This window comes from Pseudozyma hubeiensis (genome assembly GCF_000403515.1).
Source record: "Pseudozyma hubeiensis SY62 DNA, scaffold: PHS14, whole genome shotgun sequence".
Lineage (NCBI taxonomy): Eukaryota > Fungi > Basidiomycota > Ustilaginomycetes > Ustilaginales > Ustilaginaceae > Pseudozyma > Pseudozyma hubeiensis.
In genome coordinates, this window is record NW_012133796.1 from 112,013 (window position 1) to 122,654 (window position 10,642).

At 59.2% G+C, this 10,642-nt stretch overlaps 3 protein-coding genes across 3 annotated transcripts; 1 reads left to right on the plus strand and 2 right to left on the minus strand.

Moving 5' to 3' along the window:
• Positions 1-884: 884 nt before the first annotated feature.
• Positions 885-4,502, plus strand: PHSY_001206 (hypothetical protein; the record flags this gene model as incomplete). The annotated part of the gene is made up of 1 exon (XM_012331838.1): positions 885-4,502. One exon carries the CDS (start codon positions 885-887, stop codon positions 4,500-4,502), a length of 3,618 nt encoding a protein of 1,205 aa, XP_012187228.1.
• Positions 4,503-4,647: 145 nt separating this feature from the next.
• PHSY_001207 (hypothetical protein) lies at positions 4,648-6,585 on the minus strand (the record flags this gene model as incomplete). Its single annotated transcript, XM_012331839.1, has 1 exon — positions 4,648-6,585. The coding sequence occupies one exon, from the start codon at positions 6,583-6,585 to the stop codon at positions 4,648-4,650; it is 1,938 nt and encodes a 645-aa protein (XP_012187229.1).
• Positions 6,586-6,938: 353 nt separating this feature from the next.
• PHSY_001208 (autophagy-related protein) lies at positions 6,939-9,533 on the minus strand (the record flags this gene model as incomplete). Its single annotated transcript, XM_012331840.1, has 1 exon — positions 6,939-9,533. The coding sequence occupies one exon, from the start codon at positions 9,531-9,533 to the stop codon at positions 6,939-6,941; it is 2,595 nt and encodes an 864-aa protein (XP_012187230.1).
• Between the last annotated feature and the right edge of the window lie 1,109 nt (positions 9,534-10,642).

A 10,642-nucleotide genomic window follows, 5' to 3' on the forward strand; every position in this document is an offset into this window, starting at 1 on the left:
AGGTGCTGGCTGGCTGGCTCTCATGCATCGCGCCTGCATCATCGCTGCCCACCTCTCATCTGCCTCGCCAGCTCGCCAGCTTGCCTCTCAAGCCACTCGGATCGCCTCGTCCTGATCCATTGATCATCAACCAAGAGATCCAACCAATAGAGCACTTTCATCTCCACCGAACAAATCGCCGGAACGCTGCTGCCGCTGCTCTGTCTAGCTCGTCGACACTGGAAGTCTCGCACCATCGCACTTACTCTACGGGTGACGACTATCATCCGGGCTCGGACAGGCTCGTCAGCCCTTTGTCTTGACCCTGCATCCTGCTTGCATCCCGTCCCCCTGCCATCGACGCTTGCTGCACCTCTGCGGTCTGTCTCTCCATCGTTCGACTCTCATTCGTCCCCCAGGTTGCCTGTGTCTCTCGACGCAGAAGCTTGCTCCTCGAAAACAAGACCTTGCACCCTTGCCGTCTGGCCGGTCTACAGCTCCTCGACGCGGAATCGTCTCGTTCCTTCGCGGACAGCCATCACAAACAATTATCGCCCACTTAGCATCATCTTCGCCCCCGCTGAGAGCAGTCATAGTCTGCAACGAACATTCGTCCTCCGCCCGCATTGCCGCCCGGATCGTTTCCCGAGTTGCACAACCTCTCTCATAGACATCCAATTCTGTCAATCCTCGATACGACACTGACCCGACCGCGTCGCTCGTCTCTATCTCATCCCTGTCTCGCTCGTCAGTGCATCACCTGCTACTCCGACTACACGGCCTTCACCGTCTTGACGATCCGCGCACGTGAGACCCTCTGCAATCTCTCGACACTGACCATGCAGCTGGCTTGAACACCTTCGTCCTTCTTGTTCACGATTCACGACTCCATACATCAAGTGGCCATGTCGTCCCACAATTCAGCGTCACCCCACAACGTCACGGTCGCCGGGGTTCCCGGTAAACGGTCGGCTGACGACGCTGCATCCGACAATAGCTTGCAGCAAGCCGCCAAGCGCAAGCGTCCTCAGTCTTGCGATACCTGCCGCTCACGCAAGATCAAATGTGTTCGACTTCAAGTCGATGGCCTCGACGCCTCGGCAGATAACCGATGCGTTCAGTGTCGTGCGATCGATGCAAAGTGTACCTTCGACTACATACCCAAACGGCCCGGTCCACAAAGCTCCTTTGCCAAGACCGCCAGAAGAAACATAGACGCTCAAGCCAAACCGACCGTCCCCTACACGCACCAGGCCGCCACTCCATCCTCGCACTCTCGAACGTCCACATCCGCCTTCGTTGACGCGCATCCGACTCATCTCGGAGGCCCGTCGCCACATGCTCAGCAAAGCACCTCGGGCCACTCTCCCAACGACGACAGCTGGTATCGCGCTTTGACGGCGCAGAGCATCGCGACCGGAAGCGGTAGCAATGCCGGTACACAGACCCGTTCCTCGTCTTGGGGAGGAGGCAACTTTGATGCGTACCTCAACAACTCAATGCTTGCTATGACACCGAGTCAGTTCGCCGGTATGTCGGCGGCATCGCCCTTCGACTTTTCGCCTCACAACATGGGCGGCCTCTCAGGTCCATCACCATCCATGAGCATGTCTGGCGCCTCCTCTGCCACTCCCGGCAGCTATGCAGGCTCGTCGTGGCATGGTCCTCCGCGATCCGATGCAGGCAGCTCACGCTCTGCAGCACCACTCGCATCCATGTCTCATTCGCAGCCACAGGTGCATCACCAGCAGCAGCATCCCGCAGCATCGCTGGTGGATCACTTGCAATCATTTGAGATGGCAGCTGGTTCTGCTGTCCCCGACGGCCGGGCGACGCCGCTACCTCTTCCCATCCCTTCGTTCTCTCGCGTGCAGTCTCCGGTGCCGATATCAGCGTCATTACCGCAGACGAACGAGCCCAGCGCACATCAATCGCACCACCACCACCAGCAGCAGCGACAGCCAAATCTCCACTTTGGCACCCCTTCCTCCGATCTCGATGTACTCACACGCGCTGGAAACGCCGATGCGGCCTCTGGTCGCAAGAGCAAGGATGGGCCGAGTCTTTCCAACATGTCTTGCGGACCCGTCATCCGGCCACGATCGCTCGACGACGTTGCCCCGCGTCAGACCTTCCTCGCCATCGTGTCTCTCTATTTCCATTATCTGTGGCCGCTGCTGCCCATCGTGGATCGCCCCTCGTTCAGCCACGACCTTCTCAATCGCAGGGATGAACGCGATCACGCCTTCTTCGCCTTCGTCCTCAGTCTCACATCATATACGTTGATCCAATGTCCGAGGACCGTCATCCCTGCTCCGTGGTCGGTGTATCGAAGGTTGCACCGCATCTGCCACCTCACGTCGCGCAGGATGCAGCCTCGCGTGTACGACCCCCCGCAGCTGCTGCACGTTGCTACGCTCTATTGCGATCACATCTATCTCGGCACCGTTGGCAAGATCAATGCAGGCAAGGCGGTTCTCGCCGAAGCGGTCCGCGTCGCTTATACGCTGGGCCTGCACGACGAGCGCAAGAACGACTCGAGGAGGGGCGCAGCGCCATATGGCCTCGATGCTTCATCCTTTGCGCACTATCAGACCCCTGCGGCCAACGCTGTGGAGAACGAATTGCGCAAACGCATGTTTTGGATCTTGCACGGAAGCTCCACCACCATTGCCATGTTGGAGGATGAACCGGCGCTCATCCACGCGATCGATGCCTGCGTCGATTTACCCCTCGCAGTCGACGAAGAGGCGCTGGCGCGGCCCGGACACATCCAGAGGACTCCCAGCTTGCTTCACGGATTCCTCACGGTGACGCGTTTGCACCAGGTGATGCTCGAGCTGCTCGAGTCGTATCGTCGCGATCGTCGTTTCCCGATCGATGATCTTTCGGTAGCTCGATCTCGCATCCGCTACCTTGCCGACGTGTTGCGCAGGCTGCAGCGGGCCATCGACGAGATGCCGGAGGAGCTGCGCAACCCGGTCTACTCACATTCGCCGCCCGAACCGATCCGTCGGCCGGGCAGTGCCCTTCCTGCGCTCGAGACGGTCTCCGCCCGCGGTCAGCCCCAGCAACAGCAGCACGATGCGCCTCTCTTGCAAGCAATCGGCTTTGACGCTGCCACTCAGACAGCACTGGGCAACCATCTCAGTGGCACGTCACCCTGGCCATGGCCGGCCGAGACGTTCACGCGCGATGGCTTGCCCAACGCGGACGCACGTAGCTCAAACAACTCTTCGGCGACTCATTCGCCTGGTGTCGGCGGTGCAAGCACAGGGAATGCTGCAGGGGTAGAAGGAGGACAACCACCGCATCATGTGCTCACCCCCCCTCCTGCACTGACGCCGCGCAACACCGACACCAGCGACCCTGCAGGCAGCCTCACAATGGTGGACCTGGTCAACGTCTTCCGACCGTCACCGCCGCCTTCCGCCACACCGGTGCTTTCGCCCATGTGCACCATGCACGCCAACATTGTCACCACCGAATCGCTCGTTCGCTTCCTCGTCACCGAATACCGCGAGATGGTCACCACGCGTATTCGCGATCTCAAGCTGCGACAACCTTCTCACCTCTCCGCCACCGCTTCCGCACCCGAGGACGTGCAAGGAGAAGCGTGGCAAGAGGCGGCAGCCAACCTGTTGCGAACGTTCAACGACCTCCCGCTCGACGCGCTTGCGAGCAACGGACAGAGCCTGATCGACAAGATCATCTACGTCGTCTCGGCCTTGCTCAATCGAACGGGCAACAGGGGCGGATTGACAAGTGGGTTCGGCTACATGTCGAGCCTGTTGGCGACGCTCACGAGGTTGAGTCAGACGCGAAAGGATGACAGTGTGGGTGAATTTGAGGAGGACGAAGCTGCGGCGGAGAGGTGGGAGAGGCAGCAGACGGAGGAAGGCGGAGGAAGAGGTGGGAGTGCGGGGGCTGGCGCGGGCGGAGGTAGAAGCGACGGAGGCAGCAATCGCGGCGGCGGCGGCAGCAGCAGCGGTGGACCTGGCAGCAACGGCGGTGGCAACAACGGTCGTGGCGGCGGTGATGGTCGTGAACAGAGCGGTGACCGAGTCGGTCGAGGCAACTCAAATCGCCTCGCAGACACTCAACCCAACCCTTTCGCCAAACCTCACTTCCACCACCAACACCAGCTGCAACAAATGCCCAGCCCCTCCTCTCCCTTCCTCTACCCCACGTCGAGCTCCGCTCCCTCCACCACCGGAACCGCCACCGAGAGCAACGAATCCTCCACCGTCAACACCGCCAGCACCACCCCTACCAGCGAACACCCGCCCGTCGGAACCGGCTTCTACGACAAACTGATGGCCGTCAGAAGCGTTACCGGCGCCGCCCCAAGGGATGCGAGCACCGCACAGCTCGGGTGGAACACCGAACACTCGCGGACACAGACCCGGGAAAAAGACGGTCTGCTCCACCACCAGGATACGCAACCAAGCTCACCCCTGAGCGCACCGCATCCACCCGCCGCAGCGACGCATCCAGCTCAGCCGAACGCACAACACGCGTGATCACATCTCTCACCCCACGCATGAGCACATTCTCTCATCACAGCATCACATGAACTCTTCTTGAATGCATCTTACTTGCTCTGCACCACTGTCCCGATCTGTGCCTGACCACCCGTTCCTGCCTGACCCCGCGTGAAAAAGTGATCTACCCCCCCTCCTCCGCCTCAACATCCATAACCAGCGCGGACGAATGCCAGCCGGCAAACGCCACGTCAAACGCAAACGGCTTGCCCTTGCCCTCCCCTCCTCGCGGGACAATCTTGATGGGTGTCGGGACGTCCACCTTGTCCATGCTCTGCGTCCGGGCCCCTGCCGCACTGGGAGCCGCACGTCCTGCTCGGCCGCCTCTACCTGCAAACCCGATCCTCGGCTGAAAGCCGCCCCGCAAAATCTGAGGAAGCGCTACTACGTTCGAGAACCAGCCTCTCTCTCCTTCATCCCCCTCCGCCCCCACATCCCGCACCTCATCTATCTCCTCACGACCACCACTCCAAGGGACCTCCCAATTGCCCAAGGCACCCTTTGCGAACTGACCCCACGTCAACACTTCGCCTTTCTCGGTTAGCGCGCCCCAGTGATAATCGCCCATGGTCACTTTGATCACGCCGCTCGCTTGCAACTCTGGTATGAGCTGTGGCTCCGACCCAGTGGCAGTTCCCAACAAGACGAGCGTTTGCGTGTCTTCACCTCCTTCGGCAGATGTGATGGTGTGGAAGGTGACGAAACTTCTGAAATGCGCAGAGATGTGGGAGATCTTGCCCACCACCCAACCTTGACCCACCCAGGCTGCGTCGAAGGATGGTAGTGATTGGGGACGTTCGAAGGAGGAAAGCCTCTCCCATCGAGCTCTGGTTCGGAGAAAACGTAACTGGGATGCATGTGTCTGCCTAGTAAGGAAATTTCGATGGTCACGAGGATCTGCGTCTGCCACCATCCCAACAAGCGCCCTCATATCTTCTGGAGTAGGCTGGGGGAGGTGAAGATCCATCCTGTGCAGTGTTCCCGCCTCCGTCAAGGCGATGACGAAATCTTCGCCCGCTGCGATCTGTACGATTCGATCCGTGTCACCGTCTTGATCCTGCACAGCATCGACGGAGGGCAGCTGGACAGGGGCGATGTTGATCGGGAAGCATTTTTGGTGCTCGATGCCCGGTGGGTCCGCATGAAGTTCCGCCTGTTCTGGATGATCGCGATAGTAGGTGTCTCTGAAAGCCAGAGCGCTCCAGTCAGAGTACCATAGCCACACTTGACCAGTGTGGGTGAGAATGGCCGAAAAGGACCATCCTGCTTCGAGCTGCTTGATGTTGGTACTGGGTACATCAGGCTCTTGCTGTCGTGTAGTGTTGGTTTCTGACCTGGGAGGAGCGGTGATACTCTGTGGCAAGCCTTGGTGCTCCCAAACCGATCCCCAGGCTTTCCATTCTAGCACACGACCGTCCCTTGTTAGCGCTGTGGCGTGACATCTTCCTCCCGAGAGCGATTTGATGGCTGATACGCCTGTCAATACCCTCGGTTTGACAACGACTCTACTCGGAAACCTCAAAGACTGGGACGGACCGTAATATGGAAACTCGCCGTCCATGGTTCCCCAATACAAGACTCTACCCGTTGAAGTCCGAGCATGGAATGACCACCCACCCGCTATGATCTCAACGACTGCGCCTAGAGGGTCCTCGTTCTCGTCTCTCGGCTCAACCGGGTCGTATGCATGCTCAGCAGTGAGAGTATCGAGCTTGATGGGGTAAGGTATACCTTGATCGACCCTATCTACGTCGGAGCGGACGGAGTGGGGTTGGTCGAGTTTGGGAATACCGAGACGACCGTTATTGGTCTGACCCCAGACGTATACTTGCGGATTGCTGAGTCCAGTGTAGAGGTTGTACCATCCACCGACGCGAGCGGTTGCGTGGGAGGGAAAGGTGAAGTCGGAAAGCACCTTACGTTTCCAGAGCACTTGGTCTTCGACTAGTGCCTTTGCCTGTTTCGAGACGGAACGGAGCGATGCCAGATCGCGATTGGAAAGAAGTGGCAAGAGATTGTCCACCACCAGAGGCAGCGGCAGGTCCAGTGGATTGCGGGACATTTTGATGATGATAGCGGAGACAAGAGAACAGATGTCGAGTGGTTGAATGGCTGAGTCGAAAGACCCAAGCTGAGCTTTCTTGCGTGCACGGTCGGCGTAGAATTGGTCCCTGCCCTGCAGCACGCTTGACAGCCGATTCAGGGTCCATGTGACGCACGCACTTTGACGTCAGGAAAATTGATAATCCGTGTTAAGTTCGTACACGTACTACGGCCAAGTGATACTGCGACGCTGTCACTTGAGACCATCTTGACTCTCTCACAGACAGCACAGCCATGGCTTCTATCACTAGGACAATGGAACTAGATTAAACGAAAACTAAAGCTGGATCATTTCCCCTCCATCTCCTCTTCTTAGTACGCACCATAGCCCCTAACGACTCGGATGTCCAACCACATCTCGCCGATCGTCTTGTTGATCTTGCTCACCGTCTTCCTATCCCTGCCCCACTCGCTCATGTATATACTGCTCTGCATACCGCTCGCCTCGCTGTAACCACTTCCACCCCAGCCTGTCCTGGTAGACGCAGCCGAGTAGGTCGAAGGCGTGGCTCTTCCGGGCTGTTGTTGCAGGTACTGATGCGTGGGGAAGGCGCTTGGGTACGGTGCCCTGTTGACTTCCTCGGCGGGAACGGCTGATTCGTCCGTGGTCGAGATGGCCATGCCGACGTTTTGCATCGGTGAAGCTCTATTGGCAGGGCCTTCTGGTGGCGATCGACCGCCGAACAACGAAGGTGACATGACGTTGGGCGGTGTAGTCGGTGGACTGCTTCCACCTGAAAGCGACGTGAACTGCGTCTGGGTGTGCATCGAAGCTGTGGTACTCGAACCGTCCGAGAATCCACGACTTCGACCTCCTAGACCCAAACTCTTCATCGCCTTCTCCACCCCTTCACTGCCCCCGTACCTGTTGGCCGGCAACAGATCCACCTTGAGCGCATACTTGACCTCCAGCCCGTGACATCGGAAGCTCGGAGGCGTTGCACCTGCCACCTTCAAGTTGCCCACCAGAACACGCACACCTGCCGCCCTCGCTGCCGACACGGCCTCGTTGATCTGCGTCATCTCCTCCGGCGAACGGCTTGATCCAGGTCTAGACCCGCCTTGGCTTCCCGAAGAGTCCGAGTTGACCAGCAGCGCGTGCACGTCCACCTCTTCCAGATCAGCTACCGAGAGCAGCTTGCGTCGGTGTTCAGGTCCATCGTTGATATTGTCGTTGCTGCTGAACGTCGTCTGGATCAACGAGACGCACACCAAGCTGACCAGATCCGGAAGTGCTCCCGCCGTCACAAACGTTCGATCGGTCATGGCATCGGTGAAACCCGTATCGGAGCTACCAGAGCTAGGGGCGGTGTTGGGTCGTCGACCGCTAAAGATGCTAGAGCCACCTCGACGCGAGGGTGATGCTTGAAGGCGCGCCAGGCTCGTGGAAGGCTTGATGAACCGGGACATGATGCTGCGCGTGGTTTTGATCGACTCGGTGTCGGCATCCTTTTGCTGCGATGGTCGGTAGTACGATTGCTGCTGCAGCGGAGGCGATGCAGCAACCGTCGATGCGCGCGATGTTGCGGTAGGCGAAGACATCATCTCGATCGGATCTTCCACCTGCGCTACAGCGGGGGAACCTGGTGCGGTCGACGTCTCGCTCGGCGCTCGAGTTCGCACCTGCATAAGCAGCGTCGGATCCGTAGGTCGCAACACCACCATCACAGGAAGCACCGAGGGCGCCTGCAGCACAGGTGGGTTGGGAAGGTGCATCTCCACATCGACCGTCTTCCTAGACGCCTTGAGCAACGATCCGGACCACTTTGCCTGCGATCGATGTACGCTCCACTGATCGCCAAGGGTGACGTCTTGCTCCAAAAACACATCCGGGCTGATGGTGCTGGGAAGCGTCGGTGGGTGAGGAGGCATGCTCGTCGGTTCGCCCATGAAGATGAAGGGAAGCGTCAACGAGTCACCCTCGGCAGGTTCCTTTGCCGACTTGCTGGATGACTTTTTCGACTTTTCCTTGCTCGAACGGATCAAGGTCCAGGTGACCTGGTAGTAGCATCCGATACGATACACCTTGCTGAAGCCCTTTTCGAGGAGTTCCTTTGCCATGGGCACTTTTGCCTTGCCCTTTGTCGCCAAGCGGATGTCTCGCCTCTCCTGCGCTGCGTGCTTGGAGCTGATCTCGAAGCTGGGCGGAAGCGAGACGGGCACAGCCTGCATCTCGCCATCGATGAAGCGCGTCGATTTGCCCAACGGCAACTGCACCTGGAAGGGGATGGGCAGCACTAGATCGTCCTTCGACAGCTGCGGTGGCTCCATCATCTCTTCGTTCTTGGGTGCATACGCAGCACGCGGCTTGACGAGGTCGTAGTTTGCGACGAGGCGGTCTTTGATTTCGAAGACGGTCTTTTCACCTCCAGCGGAATACGGTGCCAATGCGATTCCTTGCCATACGGCTGCGGGTGATCCGGAGGTGGTGTGGGCAGAGATGGTCATCATGACATCGCAACCCGTAGCTGCGGGCATACGAACGATCCCGCGAACCGTAGCGGCTCGACCCGAGATGACGGGGTAGCCACGGTTGTCGAAGGAAGAAGCAAACACTTCGACGCTGAAGTTGGGTTTCTGCTCGTTGAGCAGTCTCGCCATGCGCGTCGCATCGTCCAGCGCCGGAGAATTCGCTGCTGTTGGAGTGCTTTGCTCGCGCAGATCAGCTGTGAGACCGTACACGCGGCTCTGTACGCCCGGCATCGGTGCAGAAGGGCCGGAGTGCGACGGCATGCGCTGTGACGAGTCGCGTGACGCATACGCTTTCTGGACCGCGTCGTCCGAGCCGAGCGCAGTGCGAGACGAGGTTGCTGTGGTAGCGGTCCCATTGCGCTTGCTGTATGCTGAGGCGAGGTTGTTGTACGTGCGCGGGTTCTCGACGTACGAGTGCGAAGGTGAAGGCGCCATGGTGGAGGGATATGCGCGTGGTCGCGGCTTTGGCGATGCAGGCGAAGCTGGAGAAGAGGACGGGGAGGGAAGCGCCGAGATGGTGCGGAGATCGATTGCTGCGCCGATGTTGGATCTTGCGAGATCGGAATGCAGAAATTGAGCGGGCAGAGGAGCTGGTGTGGGGGCAGACGCCATCTTCTATCCGTCGGCCGGACGTTTTTTTGGCGGAGATGGGATTCGCCGTGAGAGTGCGAGCGGCTAGGCAGGGCGGTGATGCACGAGCATCAAGCGAGACGGACGGTAGGCGCTGATGATGTGACGAGCACCAAGATACGCAGACGCTGTTGCCGGACGCGGACTCGAGTCTAGGCGGTCCGCGGCACGCTGAGAGAGTGACCAGTGGCGGCGAGAGCGACCGGTACTGCGAGCCTCGTAACGCTACGTTGCTGTGAAGCTGCGGTCACACGAGCGGGCTGCAAGGATGAACGACAAGCCGAAGAGATGAAGTTGGCAGCAATGGACGTTCGAAGCGACACGTGTTGATGGAAAAGACCGGCTAGAGTTGCGCTGCGGCGGCTGGTGCTGAATGAAGCTGGTGGCGCCAATGATTTTAAACGGCAAGCAGAACTCGAAGTCGAAGACGCAGCAGTCTTACCACTTTTTGCGCAGAACCGTGAAGCGCGGACGGTGGTTGTCCGACGACGACGAGGTAGATTTGAGTTTGAGCCTGCGATCGAGCGTCGAGTCTGCAAAGGTAAAGCAAATCTTGCTGGCTCGAAGAAAGAGACCAGGGAGTGGGACGGTTGCCAGGCACGGTGGGAAATGCAGCTGCGGTGGGAGTTGGTTGAGCCGAAAGCAGCGACTGCAGATGAACTGTGTAGGCAATGGGCGCAGACGTGGGAGCGACGAGTCGAGCTGACGCGGAAGGACGATGGACGACGCAAGGATTGCTAGGGTACTCTGCGCCGAGAGAGAGGAGATGGATTGGTAGAGCTGATCGCGCTCTCGGATATCTCGCCAGCCAAGGTGTTACCGGCGATGGAGGGGATGATGGTTGGACAGAGAGGGAATCGCGAGCATCGACTCGGGAATTCGAGCGAGGGGGAAGGGGGAAGGGGGAAGGGGGG